The 25605-nt window shown below is 34.2% G+C and overlaps 1 protein-coding gene and 1 pseudogene across 1 annotated transcript in view; both read right to left on the bottom strand.

Moving 5' to 3' along the window:
• The window catches only part of LOC140448876 (otoferlin-like), a 576219-nt gene that overhangs the window by 29323 nt on the left and 521291 nt on the right, over nt 1-25605 (bottom strand). The window contains exons 20-23 of the mRNA XM_072542001.1: nt 22558-22956; nt 17073-17344; nt 16854-16959; nt 15403-15664 (exon numbers count right to left, since the gene is read on the bottom strand). Coding sequence (XP_072398102.1) covers nt 15403-15664; nt 16854-16959; nt 17073-17344; nt 22558-22956 — 1039 coding nt within the window. The remainder of the gene's footprint in view (nt 1-15402; nt 15665-16853; nt 16960-17072; nt 17345-22557; nt 22957-25605) is intronic.
• LOC140448219 (uncharacterized) lies at nt 520-3841 on the bottom strand (annotated as a pseudogene).

Genomic DNA, 25605 nt, shown 5'->3' with positions numbered 1-25605 from the left:
ATTAATTGAAACTGAATCAGCAGTTCAATGTAAAATAGCGTCGACTGCGGTTGTGCGTGAATGTATACAATGTGTTGCTGTCTTGTTACAAGAAGAACTTAGAAGAATTGTTAATAATATGAACAAAAGTCGTAAAAAACGTCGTTTTTGGAGGAGGCAGTGGATTCTAAGAAATAGACCGGAAGCATTAGTAACTTTGTTGAAGGAGCTAGCTAGCATTAGAGGATAAAGAAGTGTATAGAAATTTAAAAATGTCTGAAGAAAAATTTGAGGAGCTGCTAAGGACAGAATACAGTGATGCGACAAGCAATCTCGCCAAGATTAAAGCTGCAAGTTTCTTTAAGATATGTAGCTACAGGAGATTAATTTGCAACCCTTGCTTCCATATACCGAGTACCGTAAAATACTATTTCAAAGTTTCTGAGAGAAGTGTGTACAGCAATATACAATGAGTTACAAGACTTTATTAAAGTAAGTATAAAAATTTTATGACAAAAAGTAGGTAATATTAAATTTATTCTATTCTAAGTCGAAGACACCTTTGAGAGCTGCAGTAAGTATATCAAACGACTCCTGTGAATCTTCTCCGAATCTGTACTATACTTATCTGTTGCATGATTCATTTGAAAATGAAGACAAGGATTGTTCTGGTTCCATGTTGTTTAATAGCGCTGGTGATGAAGATGAATGATAGTCAGAAGGTGAAAACGCCGGTGATGGAGTTGTACGATAAAAGTAGTCAGAAGATAAACCCCCATGTGATAGAATTGTACGATACTCGGGCTGTCTCACTGATAAGAGTTGCTATAGCTTTTGTCGTACTATACTTTTAATTGGTTCCTAGCAGATTATTGCATCGTATAGAGGCATATGTCTCAGCTGGATAGCGATATGCTTGACAAATATGTCGAATTCATCATTAACATTACATTTATTTTTTTTCACTAACTCATCAAGTTTATTAATTTCTGCGCTTATATTTGAAATATCTTCATTTTCTGCCATTTTCAGTTTGCGATTCTGAGGAGTACGAAAGACATTTGCTGCCTTTGATTGCTTTATAGTTGAGGGATTGGCAGTTTTTGAGCTTTCTACTTGTATCGCTTCTTTTTAGGCTTTATCATTGCCAGTAGTAATAGATGCAGACGTTGATGCAGGAAACACATTTTCTATTTAGGTTTCCTCTGCGTTTTCGATGGTTTCACTTTCAGCTTCATCATTTTGTGAATTCTAAAATAATTTATTAAATTTTTCATTTAGTTTAAAGTGAATTAAATTTGCAGCAAAATGTGAAAAACATTTTTTGGCAGGTGCCACAAAATGAAGAACAATGGGAGACAATGCAAAGGGAGTATTACTTTCGATAGAATTGTACTAACTGTTATGGTGCATTAGATGGAAAACATATAGTATTACGAAATGCCCCTCACAGTGGATTAAAGTACTTTAATAACAAAGGCATATACACCGTAATTTTGTTTGCGTGCGTTGACGCAAACTATTGCTTTGGCTATTTTGATGTAGGCACAAATGGACGAGCAAATGATGCTGCTGTTTTTGCAAAATTATCTTTGAATACAGCATTAACAAATGTTAGAAATATGTTACATTTTCCAAAAGGCAAGTGTTTGTATCTGACGATGCTTTTCCCTAAGACCCTATATTTTAAAATCTTCTTCTTCTTCTTCTGCTTTCTATATAGACATGACTGTCTGGTTTTTAATGTGCCTTCAGTAAGTTGTCGTGCCATCGTTTTCGTGGTCTTTCTACTGATCGTCTTCCTATTGGGGAACCGTATCTTCACTACTCTATTCGTTGTCATTCGGCTTATATGATCTGTACTTCTAGCTCTGTCCCATAGTGTCTTACCATCAATTTTTGTAAGTGATTTCATCTCTGCTGTTTCTGTCGCATATGTCATTATTGGTCTGATGACTGTTTTGTAAATTCTGCCTTTCGTTCCTTTCCCGATATTTTTATTTCTCCATATTGTTTCATTCAGGCAGCCTGCGGCTCTATTTGCTCTATTAACTTGATCTTCCACTTCGGTTTCCAGCTTTCCGTAGCTAGATAATGTGATGCCTAGATATTTAAACTCCATCACTTGTTCTATTATCTGACCTTCCAGCTCCAATTTAGATATTAGTAAATTTGATGCTGTAACTTTGCATTTTGTCTTTTTTTGGGGAAATTAACATGTCAAATTTTCTGGCGGTTATATTAAATTGGTGCAATATACGTTGTAAATCATCTTCACTTTGAGAGAGTAGTATTGCGTCGTCGGCATAGCAGAATATTTTAAGTTGTTTTTCTCCCATTTGGTATCCTTTTTTAGTTCTTACTTTTTTTATTATTTCATCCATAATCAGGTTAAACAATAGAGGACTCAGGGAATCTCCCTGTCTTATCCCATTGCCCGCTTCAATAGGGTCTGTTAGTTCTTCTTCTACTTTTACTTTTATTGTGTTGTTTTGGTAGATATTTTTCGATCGTTTTGATTATTCCTAGAGGTATCTCTCTTGGGTACAGTAAGGGGATAACGTCTTTTAATTTGACCCGGTCAAATGCCTTCTTAAGGTCCACAAAACATAGATATGCCGGTTTGTTGTATTCTAATGATTTCTCTTGCACTTGCCTCATAAATATAGCGTCGGTGCATAATCTTCCCGACCTAAAACCTTGTTGTTCTTCTGCTAGTGTTATAATTTAATTCAGTTTATTTGTTATCACTTTGGTTGTTAATTTTAGTGTTGTATTTAATAAATTAATTCCTCTGTAATTTTCCGGGTCCGATTTGTCTCCCTTTGGGAATGAGGAATTCTGTTTTGTTTTATTAATTTTTGGATTAGTTTTAATAGTTGTTTGGTCAGATCTGGTCCTCCGTACTTTAGGAGTTCGTTCGGTATTCTATTTTTTATTTTATTATTTTCTATTTTTTAATTTCCTTAATGCTTCCTTTACCTCTTCCTCCTCAATATTTATTTCTTCGTTTGTCGTCACCTCTGGTGTTGGTGTTGGTATTCGTTTCATTTCTGATTCGTTTATAGTGGTTGTATGCCTGTTGTATTTGTGGTGTTCTGTATTGTAAAAAGGCTTTCTTTTTTCTTCACATTTTGTCTTTACTTCCGCTCTAAACTATGGTGTTTTTAAAATCCTTTGGAAGAAATACTCATTTATCTAGAAAACCGAAAATCTTTACTTATCGCTTATAAACAGCTCGTCGCATTGTTAAAAATGCATTTTAAATTTAAGTTTCTAGATTCAGAGTGCTTAAACGATCTATGGCGGTTAGAATTATCAAGGTGGACCTAATCGTTAAAGCAGATTTAGCATTACATAATTGGTTAAAAATAAGTTAAATATACATCAAAAGGCTTTATTGGCACTGAAGATTTAAATACCAAGTGTATTATACCAGGTTCTTGGAGAACACAAAGTACTAACGCGAATGGTTTGATAAATTTGCACGTTAATTTAGGAAGTCGCAGCTAAACAACATTAGCATCTACTGTGCGTTATGAACAACAAACATGGAGATGAGCTTTAAGAACTGAATATGATACACGACGATGTAAATAATACTTAAAAGTTAATGAAAAAATATTTAAACAAAAAATAAAAGTATACTTTCTAAATTTAATGGGGTATTGCTAGTATTTGTAACGCCATTTAAAAACATATCCACCCTTTTATACCAAAACAACTTTGGCACGTAAAATTCATCTCTTACCATTCCAATATGGATTAATTTGCAAACTAATGAATGTTCTTTTTTATACATCGTTCTAATAATCTTAATTATGTTTTGTATATCAGCAATTGTAATAGAAGGAATATCCATTTCCTTGACAATACAACCCAAAGCATCTTCTCGTGCATCTCTATTTCTATAGTTATCCTTCTGGTGGTCCCACAGACAATCATGCTTCTGATACAGCTTCAAAAATTATATCATAATACTTTCAGATTACCCAGGAGTCATTGTTTTGAACTATTTTTTATAGTTAATAACTTTCAATAACACCTAATTATTTAATGTAACCTAACGCTGGTGCACCACGGTCACTTAAAAAAATGTACTTAACACAGTCAACAAAAGTTGACTGCTTAGTTCACACGTTTCAAGACAAGCTTAAATTTGTAAACAATTCAGGATGACTCTCCACTTAAACAAGAAAAGTTTGCTCGGTTCAAACTTTTTTTGATCTACTACAAAGTAGATAAACTTTATTGAATGATAGGTTCTCACTACACTTTTTATTCCACTTTTTTTGATCTACTAAAATTGGTCAATAACACTTGACTAGTGAGAACTAAGAATTAAGAAAAACTCTAATCACTAGAGCATGGGGTTTGTGGGGAATTAACAAACAAATGTACTATTACGAATTAATAGTAATTAAATTAACACGAACTATTCCTTCGATAACTCTGGCGAGATAAATGAAATTTTACTCATAGGTGCAAATAATTATCAAAATTTACATGGTTGCAATAAACAATCAAAAAACAATTTAAAGGTTGAGGTAAAACTAGGTGAAGAACTTACTGCTAATTACCATGATTCGCACTTATACTTTACGAAACAACGAACAAAACGAATTCAATATGAATGCATCGATGCACTAGCGGGTGCGTCTGTTCTTCTTAACGACTGGTGCTCTTGTGGTAACGGGACGCATTCCACGAGCCCGATGGCGGTACTTATAATGATCGTAGGAATACAGGGAGGACAAATGTTTTGATTAGTTCACACAACTATATTTGAATTTAAACATTCTCCCCCCTTTAAAGGCCATAAGGTCTTGAAAAACAAAACGAATTCTAAATACTATCACTACTTAAACAACAAGAAACAATAATTAATACAAACAATTCCTATCTAAATCTTAAACTAAAATAAAAAAAATTAAAATTAAAATGGTGGTTTCGTCGTGGTTCTATTGATAAAAGCCAAACAAAACAAAATCAGTAAAAAATGCTGACCATCTAATCTTCATCTATCGGCAAGGGACAGATTCAGACAAGAGGCCGTTTTAAGGTTTCGGTGATCGTACGCACGGTAGCCACTAGAGCTACACCGTATTTACCCTCATGCAATTCAACAAGACGCGCGAGAGGCCATTTACACGGAGCCAAATTATCCTCCTTTAAAACAACTAAGGCACCGATTTTAGGTACAAAGCCAGAATCTAACCATTTGGACTTTTGTTGCAAGGTGTGCAAATATTCCTTTCGCCATCGAGCCCAAAAATCTCTATGGATGCGTTGTAACAACTGCCATCTGGACAAACGATTGAAGGATACCTCCGATAAATCAGGCACAGATAAAGAGGTCAAGGGTTCAAGAGTCAGGAAATGTCCTGGGGTCAAAGCATTGAGATCTTCAACATCATTAGTTAATGGGGTGAGAGGGCGTGAGTTTAAGATGGATTCAATTAAAGTCAAAACGGTATAAAATTTTTCGTAGGTCAAAATTTGAGCCCCGACTATACGAACAATATGTTCCTTTACACAATGAATTCCGCGTTCATAAATACCACCAAAATGTGGAGCAGCAGGAGGAGCAAATGAAAACTTAATATTTTCTTTATCGAGAGCGCTCTCTATGAAGCTACTAAGCTGTCGATAAGCACTATGAAAATTAGTGCCATTATCACAAAATACTTGCGATACTCGACCTCTCCGAGCGATAAAACATTGTAAAGCGGCCAAAAAGGCTTCCGCGGTCAAATCATTAGCTAATTCAAGATGTAAAGCCTTTGTAGCGCAACATACAAATAGACACAAATAGGCCTTTTGAGTTCTAACTCCCCTGTAACGAGACTTGGTTGTCAAAAACGGTCCACCATAATCTAACCCACAAATCGAAAAGGGTTTAATGGCACCTAGACGAAATTTAGGCAAATTACCCATAGGGGGTTGTAAGTTTTTAGGAGATTGTTTCCAACATCTAATACATTTGGACAAGACTGAATTAACGGCTTGTTTAGAATACATTATCCAAAACCTTTGACTAACCAAAAACTGAGTACTCTTAAATCCAGCATGTAAATACTTCTCATGATAATGACGAACTAGAAGAGTAGTAAGGCGAGATTTTTTTGGTAACAAAAACGGGTGTTTTGCTTCATACGATAACGAAGACTGAGATAGACGACCACCTACTCTTAAACACTGAGTACTATCATCTAAAAATACTCCCAACTTACGAAATGGTTTTGGAAAAGAATTTGATTGAAGATGTTCTTCAAAATACTTTTCCTGTGTATATCTGACAAGAATAATCAACGAGTCTTCTAATTCTACGAAAGTCAAGGGTCCTGACCGTTTCGACCTTTTATAACGAGAGTTGTGCGCGAATCGCAACATAAAAGCCAAAATTCTCTGGATCGAGGTAGAAGACGATTTATTTTTCAGCAAATAAGACAAAAAATGTTCCTCATGAATGGAAACAAATACTAAAGCTTTCTTTATCACTTCCAAAGAGGATTTTTCCTGCAATGAGGGAGGAACCTCTGGAAAAATTAATGGAATATTATACAAAAACGAAGGACATGTTAACCAGTCTAATTTTGATAGAAAAGCGGCCGGTAGCATGTCTCGCGAAGGAGCATCGGCTGCATTATTTCGAGATTCGATATAATGCCAAGAATAATTTTGACTATTGGACCGGATATACGAAATGCGATTTGCGACGAAAGTTTTGAATCTCGAGGGGGAACTTTTAATCGAGTGCAATACGATTTGAGAATCTAACCAAGCATACACATTTTAAAATATTATATGCTTCCACGACTCTACACAAACGACATAAGTTTTACCAAATGAACAGCAGCTAACAATTCTAATCGAGGTATAGTAATCTGTTTTATAGGGGCTACTTTCGATTTGGCACACAGTAAATTAACTTGAACTAGGTTACGAGTATCAATACTACGAATATAAACGACACAAGCATATCCCTTTTCACTAGCATCGGCAAATCCATGAAGCTCTAAGATGGGACATGAGGAAATATTCAAAAAAACGAGGAATTTTGAACTGTGAAATAAGAGATAGTTCGCTCTTATATTGCTCCCATACACGAATTATTTCCGAACGAGGGCGATCATTCCATTTAAGACCGGTTGCCCAAAGTTGTTGGATTAAATGTTTAATAAAAAAGGTAATAGGTGTTAAGTAACCACAAGGATCATAAATTCGAGCTAATTCGGACAAAAACGATCTTTTGGTACAAGGGGCGTCTTGCAATTTGACTGAAAATTGAAAGACGTCGGACTGTGCAATCCACTTCAAACCAAGGATTTTTAATAAGGACCATTTGCTTCTGGATCAAAATTAATGGAGTGAGGATTAATATAGGATTCAGGAAATTGCGACAACAATTTGGGTTCATTCGAACACCATTTTCGTAATTCAAAGCCTCCTAACTTTAACAAAGCGACTAATCCATCAACTAAAGTTTGTGCTTCTTCGAGAGTCGAAGCACCAAAAACAAAATCATCAATATAAGAAGCATGACGAATAAGCGAGACGGCTTTAGGAAAACGAGAGGCTTCGTCTAATACTAATTGTTGGAAAGTTCTTAAAGCGAGATACGGCGAAGATACTATTCCAAAAGTAACGGTTAATAAACGATATTCCTGAATTTCCTCAGCGCTAGAAAATCTCCATAACACGCGTTGATAATATGTGTGTTCAGGAGCGACTAAAATATTACGATACATCTGACGAATGTCCGCATACAGCGAGTTACAGTACAATGACCGCTACCATCCAGTAAGTACCACCACGTGGATTCCAACACGGGGCTACCGCTTGAACATTCTGGACTAAATTGCGACGTATTGAACAGCAAGATCAGCAATTAATAAATTATAAAAACACCATGTTAAAATCAATATTTTTCAGTCTGATTAATTAAAAGTCTGATTAATAAAAAGTCTGATTTAAATTATTATTGTTGTTACTAAAATCTTTGTAAGTCGAAATAAAAGTTTTAATTGTGAAGTTCAGTTTTTAAAAAAGTGTTTTTCCCAAGAACATTCATAATTGGCGCAGTCAGTAGGATAGTGGAAGAGTCTTTATAGATCCTCGTCACTTTTAAGTGTTTGTCCACTGTTCCAAGAACCAGCCCCAGGGAAACCGCCTGCAGAGTTCACCCGAGGGAATTAGAGAATTAGAATTTAGAAGAAGCCTTCAGGAGCAAAGGAATGCACATCGGCATCGTCTTTATCCTGTAAGCGATTTTATTATTACTTAGAATTAAGAAGATTAGATATTGAAAGAATTTTTAATAAATCAGACTCCTCTGAGTCCTTAGATTGAATCAGAGCTAAATTAGAAGATAAATAAAACAAAGATTTGAATAGATTAACAAAGATTAAAGTAATTTAAAAATATCTCCTCTAAGTCCTTAGATTGACTTTAGAGTCAGATTTAGACAAAATTGAATAGCTTAATAAATACTATATATTAATAAACATAGAGATTAATAGATAGAAAATAAGTAGATTAAGATTTATATATTTATATATTGATTATTGAAAATTACTATACCGATTTGACTATTGACTATATATTATATTGAAAATTTTTAAAATATGGCAGTTCCACAATTTGACGTTAAAAATTTATGCATTCTTCCAAATTTTGACGGAAATCCAAATGAATTACATGAATTTATTAAAGTTTCTACAATACTTCTAAACCATTATTATGACAGACTTAATGCAGCGAATATACAAAACAAATTTTTGCTTCATGGTATTATCAGTAAATTAACAGGTAGATCCAAGGAAGTTATATCCGTATATGGATGCGAAAGTTGGGACGAAATAAAAAACGCATTAATTCAAAATTTTGGAGACCAGAGAGACGAAAATTCGCTTACAAGGGATCTAGTAAAATTAAGACAAGGCTCAACAGAATCTATTATGCATTTTTACGAAAAAATCATGGGACTTTTAAGCTGTATTAATAATTACCTAGAATTACATACCATAAATGCCGATATTAAAAGGAGCAAACAAGAATTTTTCCGTCAACAAGCTCTTACAACATTCTTAGCAGGCCTACGAGAACCAATGGGCTCTGTTATCAGAGCAATGAGACCAGGAAGTTTAGCCACGGCAATACAGTACGTACAGGAAGAAAATAATGTTCGATATCTTCAAAAAAATCAAATAAGTCAACCTTCAACATCAGGAAGAAGCGAAAATTATCAAGAACGCCGACCTCAGAGACAGCAGATGCCTGCACAAATCCAGAAACCATTGTACCAACAGACAAATTTTGCACCTCCACGATGGCAGCAACCAATGAGACAATTCTATCCGCAGAATCAGTTTCAGCAACCACATCGGCAACAAAACTTCGATCAATTTAGACAAAATTCAAACCCTCCAGCATTCAGGACCCAAAACCAGTCAAATGTATGGGCACCCAAACCCGGACAGTCAAAACAGTCTAGACCAACACCTATGAGTGGAATATCAGAAACCACAACCAGAGGCCGTCAAAATTTTACACCAAATTACCGAGCACAGCCAAAATTCACCGTAGAAGAACTTTACAATATACAATGCCATGGAGATGAGCAAGAAGAGAATGCCAACTACAATGATTACTACGAACCTGATTACGACAATTTTCTACAAGATACATATGAAAATCAACCAACCGAGTACGAAGAAAACGTAAATTTTCGAGAGGACCCACCAGAAGCAATCGGAACGTAATAGAACTTCATTCATTTCCCGACAAGAAGGAGCTACCCTACATCGAAATCTCTAAGCCTTCTTTACGACTTTTAATCGATACAGGATCCACAAAGTCATTTCTTAACCCAGAAATAGCTTCTTCATATTTTCCAAATTACATAAAACATGAACCCTTTGTCGTCACATCAATTTTTCAAAACTATTCCCAAAAATATTGTGCCGAAATTCCATCATTTTCAGAATTCAATTCTGACAGCAAAATGAAATTTTACCTCTTTAAGTTTCACAAAACTTTCGATGGTCTTATTGGCCTCGACAATCTAAAACTCTTCGAAGCCCAATTAAACTTCCCTAAATCGCTTCTAGTTACAAAAGATTCTACAATCCCCATTAAATATTACGAAACAAATAAAACACAATTTTATTCCATTCATTTGGAAGCAAATTCTATTAGCCAAGTGAAAATTCCTGTCAAAGAAGAAAAAGGAACCATCATTATTCCTAACCAAAAAGTACAAGGCGTTGTAGTACGAGAAGCCCTTACTAACGCCGAGAACCACCTTGCCTGGACCGAAATTGCCAACTTCACGTCAGACCCCATTCATCTTTCTCTTATGGAACCATCGAAAGCAATAAAATAGACATTCAAGATTTCCATATATATACCATGGAAACAACCTCCGGACCAGACTACAGACAAGATATCGACGACTTAATTAAAACCGAACATCTTAACGAAGAAGAAGAGGAAGAAGTTCGCCACCTATGTCGAAAATTCTCCGATATATTTCACCAACCAGACACTCCTCTCAGCTTTACTAACGAAGTTAAACACCACATCAGAACCAAGGATGAAGAGCCTGTATATACGAAATCATACCGGTATCCGTATGTACACAAGGAAGAAGTAAAGAAACAAATCTCTTCAATGTTAGAGCAAGGGATCATTCGACCAAGTCAATCGCCATGGTCCTCGCCCATTTGGGTCGTGGCAAAGAAACCCGATTCATCCGGTAAAATAAAGTGGAGGATAGTAGTAGATTATAGAAAGGTCAACGAGAAAACAATTGACGACCGATACAGAATCCCTCACATTAGCGATATTTTGGACAAATTGGGAAGATGTCAATATTTTACGACCCTCGACTTAGCAAGCGGATTTCACCAAATCGAGATGGCTGAAGAAGACATTCCCAAAACAGCATTTAATGTGGAAAATGGACACTATGAATATTTAAGAATGCCTTTTGGACTTAAGAACGCTCCGTCCACGTTCCAACGTATGATGGACAACGTATTGAAGGGACTTCAAGGAGAAATATGCCTCGTCTATATGGACGACGTAATAGTATATTCAACATCACTACAAGAACACATAGTAAATCTCACAAAAGTATTTCAACGACTAAGAGAAGCCCGACTAAAAATCCAAGTCGACAAATGCGAATTCTTAAAAAAGCAAGTTAATTTTCTAGGACACGTAGTCACACAACAAAGCATAAAACCGAATCCAGCGAAAATTGAAGCAATAGAAAAATATCCAATACCGAAAACAGCGAAAGAAATAAGAGGATTTCTTGGACTGCTGGAATATTACAGGAAGTTTATTCGAGACTTCGCAAAAATCACAAAACCACTAACAAGATGCTTGAAAAAAGATGCAAAGATCGAACATACACCCGAATTCGTAGAATGCTTTGAAAATTGCAGGAAATTATTAATGAATGAGCCATTATTGCAATATCCAGATTTTTCCAAACCGTTTAACCTCACAACAGATGCCAGTAACTTCGCTATCGGTGCAGTACTTTCCCAAGGACCAGTTGGCAGAGATAAACCAATTGCCTTTGCTTCCAGGACACTAAATGAAACCGAAACCAAGTACTCCACAATAGAAAAGGAAATGTTAGCAATGGTGTGGGCAACTAAGTATTTTCGACCTTACCTATTTGGAAGAAAATTTAAAATACTTTCAGACCACCGTCCTTTGCAATATCTATTCTCCCTAAAGGAACCCAACTCCAAACTAGTACGTTGGAGATTAAAATTAGAAGAATTTGACTACGAAGTAATTTACAAAAAAGGCAAAGCTAATACAAATGCGGACGCACTCTCTCGAATCGAAATACACACAAAGGAAACTAAGGACATCGATTCACAAATTAAGGAAGTCTTTGATGATTTAGTAGACATGGAAGACGATGGATGGTCAACGACTAATAATCCAGATGCAGATCGCATAATCGACGAGATTGTAGAAGAAAAAGCAATAGAATTAATTCCAGAAAACATCCCAGAAGATACTGTTGAAAACGAAGATCAAAACATGGACGAAGACGGAAATGAAACAATACATACAGCAGTAGAAAACCCAATTCTTGGTATACCTATTTCGGAAAAACCACTTAACTTCTACAATAACCAAATTATAATCAAAATCGTCAACTACAATCCACGACCTCCAGCAATTATACAAACCTTTCCGAATAAAACACGTTATCATATTCAGCTGTCGAAAGATCAGTTAAAAGCTGATACCATAAAAATTTTTAAGGAACACCTCAACCCGAAAAAGAAATATGCAATTTTATTTGAAGCAGAAGAAGAAATTTTTGCAGAAATTTGCGAAATTATCAGGAAAACTTTTAAAAACAACGCATATGACTTAGTAAAGTGCAATCTTTTATTGGAAGATGTTAACCTAGAAGAACATCAAAAAGAGATTATAAAAAACTATCATGAAGGAAAAACGAACCATAGAGGAATAGCTGAAACAGAAAGTCAAATAAGGAAACGATATTATTGGCCTAATATGAAGAAGGACATAGAAGATATCATAAACTTTTGCGATATATGTCAAGAAAATAAATACGACATACTTCCTCCCAAACCAAAATTTATGGTTACACCAACTCCCACTAAACCACTGGAAATAGTTCACATTGATTTATTCCAGGCTGATGGACAGAAGTTTCTAACCATAATAGACGCATTTTCGAAGTATGGGCAAGCCTACCCAATAAATGGAGGAAATGCAATCAATGTACTCAACGCCCTATTGATTTTTATAACACATCATGGTCTCCCAACAATGATAGTAGCCGATAATGGTACGGAATTTAAAAATGGAGTAATACAAGAATTTGTAGACTCTCATAAAATCTCAATCCACTATACAACACCAGAGAATCCGCAATCCAACGGGATGATTGAGAGATTTCATTCTACGTTAATCGAACATCTTCGAATCCTAAGGAACACCAAAGCAAAGCTTTCGATTAAAGAACAAATGCTATACGCTATAATTGGGTACAATAATTCCATACATTCAGCAACGAAGTTAAGACCCATCGACATATTAAACGGACATATCGACGCAAAAGATCCCTTTGACGTTGACATACAGAAAGTAATACTGAACAATTATATCCAAAATCATAGAGAGATAACAAAGGAATTATACAAGGAAGTAAACCAGCAAATACAAGAGAATAAAAATAAAGTCATTGAAAATAGAAATAAATCGAGACAAGACCCTATTACGTATAAACCAAGCACAAAAATCTATACACGAAAAACAGTTACCAGAAATAAATTACTTCCGCGATATTCCGCAAAACATATAAAAAGAAATAACGAAGTGACTGTAAAAACATCAAAAACTACAGTTCACAAGAAAAACATAAAACATCAACCTAAATCAAAAACTAATTCTAAACCGTTCGCACAGGATCACCCTGACGATGAGAGAAGAAGAGAAGATCAAGGACCTGAAAGACAACCCAGGATTAATTCCCCTCAACCTGGGACAAGCAAAGATTCATACTAGTACACACGATTTCATATACTTTTTCAAACTACTACCAATAAAAGAAGAATTTGACAGAATTGAAACCAGTACGACGCAAAGACCACAGCAGTTCAAAATGGACTTAGCCATTACCTTTTTCGTGTAAATTGATTGAAAATGAAAATTTATCCTTCATTTTCTTGTCCTATCTTATTAATCTTAACTTATCCGTCCAAACTTATCTCATCAATCTTCCGCCCAGATACAAATTCAAAACCCCAATCAGCCTTCAAACAGCGATTAAATTCAAATCATTAAGGATTTGAATCATCAATTCTCTAAGGAAGATTAACATCTAGAGACAATTAATCCGAAATTATGGAACCATAGCCATAACCATTTTTGGATGACTCCTTTATATCTTTATTACAATAATCTGCCTCTATATATGTTACAGGTATAAAACAAATAACAAAAAAACCTAACTCTAGCGACGAAACTCCAGAAGAGGCCAACTCAACAGTTCTGTTCGTCCCTCACAAAACTTCTTCAGGGGATGGAGTAGTTACAGTACAATGACCGCTACCATCCAGTAAGTACCACCACGTGGATTCCAACACGGGGCTACCGCTTGAACATTCTGGACTAAATTGCGACGTATTGAACAGCAAGATCAGCAATTAATAAATTATAAAAACACCATGTTAAAATCAATATTTTTCAGTCTGATTAATTAAAAGTCTGATTAATAAAAAGTCTGATTTAAATTATTATTGTTGTTACTAAAATCTTTGTAAGTCGAAATAAAAGTTTTAATTGTGAAGTTCAGTTTTTAAAAAAGTGTTTTTCCCAAGAACATTCATAATTAGCGCAAAACAATTAAGTCTAAAATTCAACAAAAGCGACACTATGTTCTGTTGCAGCTTAGGACCGACCAGTAAATAGTCGTTCAAAGATTTGCCACGACTGGGACATTTCTGGGACGCATTATACACAACTCGAATTTTATTTGAAACACTAGCTGGTTTCACAACGCAATGATGTGGAATATAATACTTTACCATTTTCTTTTCGGCATTAGGGACTAACTGCATATGACCTAAATCAAGATATTCCTGCATATGAAAAGAATATTCTTTTTTCAAACTTGGTTGACGAGATAAGCGCCGTTCTAATGGTAGCAGTCTATTTAAAGCAATATCATATCTATCTTGCAAACAAGGCGGTGATTCACGAAAAGGCAAAGACACAACATATTTACCCGAGACGTCCCGATTATGCGTTTCCCGATAAATGATCTCGCACAGAGCGTCTTCTGGTTCTGAAACTGACTTTTCCGGTATGGTTTCCAGTTCCCAAAATTTCGATAACGAAGAATCTAGTGGGTCTTCAATATTTGAAAGACAAACAAGCGAAATCGACGAAAGGTTAGGTGTGCTAGTAGGTCCTAACAAAATATATCCAAAAACGGTATTTAGGGCATCAGGTTGTTTGAATTTAAACAGGGTTGATTGCAAGATTATGAATGCCTAGAAATGTTACCAGTCAATATGGAAATAAAAAGTTTGCACCGTTTCTAAAAAAAAGTAAGCGTTGGTACAATAATATTGGTATAGCTGACAAAACATGTGCTTTTTAAAAGTAAAAAATTAATAGTTAGGTAGAATTTTTTTTTTGCAAACAATGTAGTAAAATGAAATACAAAATCGACTGATTTAATTTTTATTTCTGAAAATAAACTCGAAAACAAATTTGTAATATAATATAGTGTTTCTACACTTTATGAACACAGTGTATATAAACCTTTCAAATAATTTAACCTAATGTCAGCAAATATAGAGAGAGCTATCATATTTTATATTATAAGTTTTGTCTCAAATATTTTACCTTGCAAAGTGCCGGTTTATATTTACTTCTTTTTCTAGTAGTTTTTGGACTTATTCTAGCTGCAATTCTGGATGCTGTAGATACAGTTTTAAATCCCAATCGTTTTTTATGTTCTTGTCCTGGACTTTTGTCTGAACTATTTCCCGAATGTGGGCTTTTATCTTCTTCGTGTACTTGAAGGCTTCCGTTTTGGTTGAGGTATTTCTTTGCTTCTTTAGATTCGTCGATCATCCGTTCTACAGAAGCGAAATATTTCGTCCACCTGTTAAAAGGGTACTTATAAAGATAAAGACATCAATATGAATACACATAAAATAACCCCTCGCCATGTGAAACAATTTTTAAGTACTAATAGGGAGACGAAATTAAGTAACTATAAAAACAAAACGTGGGATTTGATACAGGCAGTCGATATTCAGCGTTCAAAAGATATTGTGTTTGGACTTGTAAATAACATGCCGGCCATATATAAGAGTGTTTAAGACGAAATTATTACAAATTCATTTTCTTTTTAAGAATAGACCAATTTTTTACATTTTTTCGTAATTTATTAATATACAGTAAAAAGTCTAATTTTGTCAATATTTGACCCACAGAAAAGAACGTTTTTGTGGGTCAATATGACTTTACTATTACATATTCCCCAGGAAAATGAACCAAGATGCTGATCACTTTCAAGAAACTTTGTTTTGGAATCGTTTGAGAATACCGAGGATACTAAAAATGGTTAATTTGATAAATATCCAAGACCTAGAAGAGGATCAACAAAATAATTGATCTGAGCCATCTACAGATAAACGTATATTTAAAAAGGGTGAACTTCTTTATAAAAAAACTAAGAAACAAAGAACGTATTTTCATATCTAAGAATTTTGGTTTACAGTTGGTTAAAAAAATTCGAAGAAACACGCAGGCCCGAAGTGGATACAAACTGCATACAATAGAGAGACGTGGAAGAAGGAAGAGAACATAGACCTCCTATGTTCAAAATTGGACAGTAAGGGCTATATAGATAGATAGATAGATAAAAATTCATTCTCAGTATGGCCATATTGATATTGTTCATATGTATTGGCCATATGACAGTAAGGGCTATATAGATATATAGATAGATAAAAATTCATTCTCAGTATGGCCATATTGATATTGTTCATATGATGGCAAAGATACAACCTTTTTATTATTTTAAACATATGGATGCAGTTATAGCAGCATTTTGTAACCAATATGATATTTGCAAAAAAAACACATTTAGGGGCAGCCAAAGAACCATATGAATTTATGTCGCTTGACACCATTGGTGGGTTTGCAGGAAACAAATTAGCCAAACGTTATCTTCATTTTTTAGACGATCACTTTACTAGGTTTGCATATACATGTCATTCTATAACGTACATTTTTCTTGATACCAATTAAGCAATAGAATTATTAATTTTTAAATATTAGCTTACCAGTCTTTATTTTCGTCTTCATCATCAATTTCTTCATCAAAACTTTGTTTTCGTCTTTTGTTTGTTTCAGCCTTTATTTTTTTGGTTCCGTCATGTGTACCATAACCTATGAAACATACACTACAATATATGGTCACAATATCTACTTACTTTTTTTTTTTGGTAAACAAATTACATGTTTTAAACTTCTTTATGTGTCATTATTTGCTTCATAATTACCTATTTGTATAGATATATCTTTTGGCAACAAAGGAGTTTTTTCTTTATCATTATGAGAAACTGCCATATTTGTTGCTGAAACTTGATTAGCTACTACATTAGAATCTCCCGTTTTTAACTGATGTAAAGATTTTTTTCTTTCCTCTGCTTCTCTTAGTTTTTTTGTCATTGGTTTGTACATATATTTTTGAATAGAATTAATAATATGAGTTCCTACCAAGGTATATCGTCCAAAACTACGGCAATCCACAGCCCTAATCGTCAGAGGAGGTCTAAAAGTACAATGAAATAAATCTTTATTAGAGAATTTGATATTATCATAATCTAAAAGTTTTCCAAATAATATACATGTAACAATATAGCTACCCATCAGAAATGGTGGGCGCCAATGTGTAACAATAAAGCTTAGCACACATTGGGTCGGGACGGCACGGTCGGACGGTACGTCCCCTCAAAATGTGCGGAGCGTACGTACTGTCCGTACCGTACCGTCCAGATCCAGTGCGCAGTTAGCTTAAAACTACAGCTAATGTTCGGAACAAATTGTTTTAACCTTTGACTAGCTCTAGTCTCTCAAGTATAGGTTCGTCTTATCTTAAATGCAAATCTGAACAAAGAGAAGAAGCAGGGACAAATAAAAGATAATATTAACTGATCATATTGTAGCATTTTCGTTTCACCCCGTATATAATAAAACACCGAAAAATATTCAAAATCTATATAGATTTGTCAGAATAAGATAACAGATTGCTGATGTTAACTGGTAGGCTAATATTGAGATCAATTAAATCTAGATATAGGCTTCGAGTCTGTTTCCTATGATTAGGACAACCGAAAAATAAGTGGTTCAAATCTCCGACAGATTTACCATCACAAGGACAGAAAGGGGTTTCATAGATTCCAATCCTATGCAGATGCTCTGGAAAGAGGCCATGGTTAAGTTTTAACCGGGTTATTAACGAATAATGCACTTTATTATAGTTAAAATTAAAATGGGGAATATTTTTTGGTAAACGTGGATGAATAGAAAAGTAATGGTTTCTTGAAGTCTTCTGAACCTCTTTATATTTTGACATCCATCTTTCCCTGCCAATACTCCTGATAATAGAAAAAAGATCTTTAAAGTAGTAAACATTTGTAATTTCGGATATCTCAGATGTATTTTTTGCCATACCATCCACTAATTCGTTTCCAATTACTCTATTATGTCCTTTAACCCAGAGTAAAGTAACTGTTTTTTTTTGTGAATTTTAGATCATGTAATAATTTTTCGATATCAAGTATAATGAAGTTTTGAAAACTATCCAATGGATGGCTACGAATAGCTTGTAATACTGCCTGAGAATCCGATACTATTACGATGTTCTCACAATAATTAGTGACACACCAAGTTAGTGCTTTCTGTATAGCAGCAGCCTCGGCTGTACAAATAGAACAACATTCAGGAATTCGATATTTCTCAACATAATTGCTGTTTGAAACAAAAAAAGCGAAACCAGTACTTTCAACAGTTTTTGAACCATCTGTATAAATTATTGTTAAATCTTCCCCTAATTTGCTTAGTATGGATTTGAATATCATATTAGTTAAAATTGGCAAGTCTGAATAGGAGGGCATTATAATGGTTGGTTTGTCTATCAGAACTTCAAAAAATAAATATGAATCTTTCCACTTCTTCTTCTTCTTCTTTTGGCATCATAACCCTGGATGGGTCTTTGCCTGTCTGGCTATGTCCTTCCATTCAGATCTCTCTTGTGCCCTTCTTCTCCATTGTCTTATGTTCATTGTTTTCAGGTCGTCTTCCACGTGATCGAACCATCTCGTTCTGGGCCTTCCTTTTTTTCGCCTTCCTATGGGCTTCCATTGTAACATTTTCTTTGTTGTTTTTGCATCGTTTTGTCTCTGCACATGTCCCAGCCATGACAGTCTTTGACTTTTCACAAATCTTACAATGTCATAACCTTCATTTAACTCATTAACCTCGTCGTTTCTCCTGATTCTCCATGTGCCATCTTCCTCGTGTAACGGGCCATATACTTTCCTCAGTATTTTTCTCTCGAATGTCCTGAGTTGGGCTTCATCTTTTTTTGTCATTACCCAAGTTTCACATCCATAGGTTACTACGGGTCTAATCAGTGTTCTGTAGATAGTCATTTTGGTTCTTTTGTCTAATAATTTCGATGTCATCAATCTTTTATTAGCATAGTATGTACGATTCCCGCTGGAAATACGTGCATTAATTTCGCTACTTACGGAGTTATTCTGATTGATTTCTGTGCCGAGATATGTAAAGGCATCCACTCGTTCGATAGTATAGTTGTCTATTGTGATATTATTTTCATTGTCAGTTATTCTTTTGACTGTCATATACTTCGTTTTTGCTTCGTTTATTTTGAGACCTCTTTTTCTTGCTTCAGGATCAATTTGTTTGAACACTTCCATTAGTCGTGGCTTATTCCTACTAATGATGGCTACATCGTCTGCATATGCAGTAATTTGTACTGATTTGGTGTTTATATGGCCGGTTATATTGGTTTTTCTGATGACTGCCTCAAGAACTAGGTTGAATAGCATGGTTGATAGGGCATCTCCCTGTCTTACTCCCATGTTGATGTTAAACAAGGGAGTCAGTTCTCCATCTACTCTGACTGCAAAACCCTGCAATGTCATTTTTATGAGGCTGATGTATTTCTTAGGTATACCTAGATTACAAAGGTCTTCCAGCATTTTGTCTCTTTTCACACTATCAAAAGCTTGTTTAAAGTCTATATACATATTATATAGGTCTATGTCGTATTCATAAGCTTTTTCTTGTATCTTTCCACTTAGGTTGGTGGGAAAATTTATGCTGACAAGAGAATGAATTTAGGACGATGATTTCACTACTCGGTGGACCGGCTGCCAGAGCAGTCGATTTGTCATCGGAAATTGGTTGTGTAAAAGTCAAAGAGAACAAATTTGGGTCTGAACGGTGAAAGATCGCAGCGAGTTTTAAAAACCAGCAAATTTTCGCTTAATTCGATCAGTTTTGGTTAGAAGGAGGTGATTTAATCTCGAATTGCTATGTGGCAGTCTTTGTAAAGTGAGATAATCACAGGTTTGTTGCTGTATTCCGTGTCAAGGGATCTGATAACAGCGTTTCTAAAGGCTAAGCGGACCTACATGGTTTTGAGTGAAAAATAAGCGAGTTTTGAAGAAATCATATAGTTATCATTTAGGATAACCTGAGGCCCAGTTTTGGTGTTTGTTAGCTTCCAACAAACAATAAAACTCCTTTAATGTTATATGTAGTTCCTTTCTTAAGTACATATTCAATAGCCTATAAAAACCGTCTGTGTGTGATAAACAGACTGGCTATAACTAACAATAGAATCGCTATAGGAGTAGTCCCAAACTTTATATTTACTATATTACATCTAATAATTTCTGTAAAAGGTCCATTAACATCCGTCCTTTAATAACTCTCCCATATTTTCATGATATGACTAAATAGTTATTTGGCCTTGTGGTTTGTGAATTGTTGAACATTTCCTTTGTTTTTGTAAGCATGTTTTATTAAACAAACCTGTTAGTAAAATTGTTAATATCTATCCTAAAGGTATCCACAATTCTACAGTGATATCATCTGGTCCAACTGTTTTACCTCTGATTATTTTTTGAAGTATTTGAACAACTTCGTTTGTTATTTTGGTGACCATTACTGTTGCAGTCATCGTTAGCTCAACTGTTTGTCTGTCAAATTCTTTATTTAATAAACTGTCAAAGAAATTTTTCCATCCATTGTTGACATATTTCTCGTGAACTGCTTACGACTTTATAATGTTCGTCTCGGATACTAAAATTTTCTAATATAATGATTAAACTATTTTGCTTACTTTGCTCTATGTTTGGATTTTTGTAGAATGAAGAGGTGAAATTGATAAAGAAAAATTAGTAAGAATTACACAAACAACAATTTCAATGTCACCATATAAAATAACGACTACAATAGTGGGCTATAATATTCACCAATATATAAAAGCTGGTGTATCAGAATGTCCTTATTATTTTTATCTTCAGAGGATATCACTTTTTAAATTTGGAATTAAAAAATTTTTGCTAAACATTTATACAATAAAAATACGTTAAAATAACCCGTCGGTCAGTAAGTTCCGGGCCTAACTAGTGAAACAACTTTTTCTTTTGCAAACATTATTATTCTTCATCAAAATAATCTCTTTTAGCGGCGGTACAATCATTCCAACGCTTTTTTGATTTTTCTATGCAGCCCTTGGAAAACGATTTATCTTTACCTTTAAAATAGGCTTCAGTTTCGACCATTACTTCTTCATTGTAGCGATATCTCTTGCCATGGAGCATTCTTTTCAGATATGGCAAAAGTTGGTAATCGCTGGGAGCCAGATATACACTACACGGTGGGCGTGGAAGCAACTCAAAGCCCAATTAATGCATTTTTGCCATCGTTTTCATCGACTAGTGACACAGTGCATTGTATTGGTAAAATAATAATTTTTTTTGATAAAAATTTTTCATTGCGATTTCGATCTTCAAACACTTTAATAAAGCAATATAATACAGACTGTTGATTGTTTCTCCATGTTTCAAATAGTTAATGAAAATAATTCCTTGCGGGTCCAAAAATACAGAGGTCATAACCTTTGCGGTTTATTGCGTCTTTGGTGGCTTTGGACGGCTTTCTGTCCATTCCGATGACTGCCGATTTGATTTCGGAGATAAGTAATGGATTCGCGTTTAATCTATTGTTACATACCGATGCAAAAGCTTACCGATTAAATATGTCCAAACAGCGCCGAGATTCATCAATTCGTTGTTATTTTTAATCTGGGGTGAGAAAACGTGGTACCTATTAGGAAAACAGCTTTCTTATACTCAAATGTTCATGTATAATAGTCAAAGTGTTAGCCTTTGATAACTTTAGAGTGCCAGCTATCTCTTGCAACGTCACTTGTAGGTTTTCCATAATACTTTTCAGCATTTTTATGATGTTTTCGGGAATAACTGCATTATTTAGCCTTCCGGAGCACTCAGCAACATTGGTGTTAGTACGACCGCGTTTAAATTCAACAAATTTAATGTTTATAATCGATGGAGCAGAGTTCCGCTAACACTTTTTGAATCTTTGCTGGGTTTGGACGGTATCAAACAACGCTAATAAATCATCTCATGAAATTACTTTCAATCCATTGTTTATAAAAATCACAAAAGTAGCGTAACTAGGTAAATAATAATTAGAATGACATGCTTTTGCATAGAATGCTTTTGAAGGTTAGGACTACCAAAATGTCAAATGAAAAACTCATTAGAGTCGCCATCTCATGGTTAGACCTGCGACTTATTGACCAACGGGTTATATTAACATAATGATTAAATTCTACTTACGTAATTAATTAATTTACCCAAGAAGGATGTTACAAATAATATTAAACTTTAAATTTTAGTTTTAAATATATAAAATATTTTCTACCTGTACAGCTCTTGTTCTGGCAAATCTAAATCAAGAGACTTGACTGGTGTACTAAAATTGGGATTTTTCTTTCGATTTTGTATTATACTTGAATACAGGATATTACCCGAGCACTCAATATCTACTCTCGGTTTATCTACGGTCAGTAAATGAATCCTTTTTAGATCTCGTAGTCCCCAAAATAAAACTTCAATTCTATATCGTACTAATGTTGGCCTAATTCCTCTCGGTACTGGTAGTAGTTGCTCAACTCGCTTGGGATCTGTCTCGTGATACATTGGAATGTCCTTTGGATGGGGCAATGAAGGCAGTGATCCTTCATATTCATTTGAAATCTCAAGCAGCTCGAAAGCTGCTAAAAGCTCTCCTGCTCTGTCAGCGCCTCTGGATATGGTAAACCTAAATAATAAAAACATATAATTAATATTATAGTTTGAATAATTCTTTCTTAAAAGTTAGAAACGTTCATATTGTAAAAAGATAAGGTTCACCATTAGGACATATCGTAAATATTGAAAGTTTGTTAAATTATATACAAAAAAGGGGTTAACCGCAACTGGATTTGGAATAATACACCAGAATAATCAGATCAATTATTATAAACACCTGACAGATGTCTAGCTATGGAGACCTGGACAAAGAAGTGAGAGATCAAGTACAAAAAGCAAATAGACTGGCAGGATGCCCTAATAACACTATATGGTGAAACATACACATTAACACTGAGATGAAGCCAAGAATTTATAAAGTCAGTGTAACACCAATAATGACATATGCCTCATAAACAAGACCTAACTCAGCCACAACGCAAAGACTACAGAAAACGGCAGATATGAGAGTACTGAGAAGAATTACAGGAAATACACTGAGAGATCGAAAGAGAAGTGAAGACACTAGAAGAAAATGTAACGTACAGTGTATAAATGAATGAACACAAAATAGAAAAAAAAGAATGGAATAACTACATAAGCAGAATAGGGGAGACCCATGTCGTCAAAATAGCAAGAGATAAGTCACCAATCCGCAGAAGAAGTATCTGAAGACCGCGCAAAAGATGGGGTGACAACCTTCCATAGAGGTATTAATCCGCCAATGAATAAGCAGAATTACTTCTAAAGAGGAAGAAAAAGAAGAAGAAAAAATTGTATTTAAAATTGTTAAAGTGCAGTGTTTAGAGAATAAAACTAAGAATCCATTAGCAGTTGTAAAACACAATACTTTTTAAGGTCAAGGTTCAAGGCAAAAAGTCAAAAGATTTTAAATTTTTGGCGCCCTACATGTAATAAGAATATTAATTAGTACCCAACGAAAGAAAAAGGTGTACAATTCGATTTATTTTAATGAACAATAAATTATATTATTATAAAGAGAATATTAGATTTGATTACAGTCAGCGGAGGAGCATATAGAAAACCGTTAACGGTAAGAATATATTATAAAAGTAGCGGTGGAGAGAATTGGAAAAAAAGCAGACGTGGATATGAAGAAGAAGAGGTATTTGGAAAGAGCAAGGCTACAAGGAGATCACAAAATAGAAGCGGTAACCAACATGAGGACATGTTGCAAATACAAAGCACGATGATATGATAAGCGAAACAGAAAACGTGCGAAGAGAGCAAATAGAGACTTTGGATTACATAAAAAAATTGAAGGAAAGTAATATGGAAGAGAAAGGACTCAAAGAAGCAAATGATAAAATAGAACGAATTGAGATAGACAAAACAAAAAAGAATATAATTTAAAGGCTTAACTATGGGGACAAACGATAACAAGAGTATTAAACACAAACTAGAAGAATTCATTAAAACAAATCTTTAGGTAAAAGTTAAACTGAGCGAGAGTACCAACATTGGTAATAAAATATTCCTCGCAGAAATGGAAAATATGACAGATATATATATATATATATATATATATATATATATATATATATATATATATATATATATAAATATACATATATATATATATATATATATATATATATATATATATATATATATATATATATATATATATATATATATATATATACAGGGTGTCCCATAATTAATTGGACATTAGCTAATGGGTGATAGCTGACATCAAAATAAAGCGTTTGAGCTTAAATTGCTTAGGCAAAATGTTGCTAGTTTTCGTTCTACAGGGTGATTCATTAATATTTTTTTATATTATTTTTAGGGATATATTGAAAACTATTCAACCGATTTAAGTAAAATTTGGTATCTTTCTATTATTTAGTATGCTTAATATGAAAATGATATTAGTTTTATCGATGACACTAGGTGGCGCCACCTACTTTAACATTGGTTCATTAATTAGGCCATAATTTTTTTTCCCGCCCTGTATAAACATTCTAGGAAAAAACATAAAATAACATTCAATTCTACACAAAAAAGGTATTCTTGTTTCAAATCAAAAAAGTACACCGTTTTCGAAATAAACGTATTTTTTAGAGACGTGCATAAAATAAAAAAAATTTACAAAAACTTATGTAAATTCAAACATTATTCAAAAGGTCTTAAATAAAAGTATCAGTTAAATAAAAGTATCATTAAATGTATCAGTAGTAGATAATTTTTGCAAACAAAATGCATATGATTGAAACAATTATTTTTATTAAACCTTTGATCCAGTAACAAATTTTAAAAAAATCGGAAATTAAATTAAACAATGAAGTGAATATAAAACAATTAACAAAGTGAATAATTCAAAACGAAACGAAAAAAAATTACAATAAGTGTTCAAAATGTGCACCATTAGATAAACTACATAATCTAAATCTTTTGTGTAAGTTTTGTCTTATTTTAAATAATGAGTTTCTTTGGGCCCTAATTACGTTAACTCCCTCTACAATATTTTGCCATAACTCTTGACGGTTATTTTTTTTTTATAAACAAGTGACTTTAGGTTGCCCCACAAGTGAAAGTCTAGAGGATTTAGTTCGGGACTGCGTGCTGGCCATGGGTATACACTACCTCTACCAATCCACCTTTGAGGATAAATTTCATCTAGATAATTTCTAACTTCTAGGCTATAATGTGGTGG

This window comes from Diabrotica undecimpunctata, chromosome 8 (assembly GCF_040954645.1).
Source record: "Diabrotica undecimpunctata isolate CICGRU chromosome 8, icDiaUnde3, whole genome shotgun sequence".
NCBI classification, from domain to species: domain Eukaryota; kingdom Metazoa; phylum Arthropoda; class Insecta; order Coleoptera; family Chrysomelidae; genus Diabrotica; species Diabrotica undecimpunctata.
Note: the sequence above shows the minus strand (reverse complement) of the source record. Positions and strands in the feature narration are given on the sequence as shown.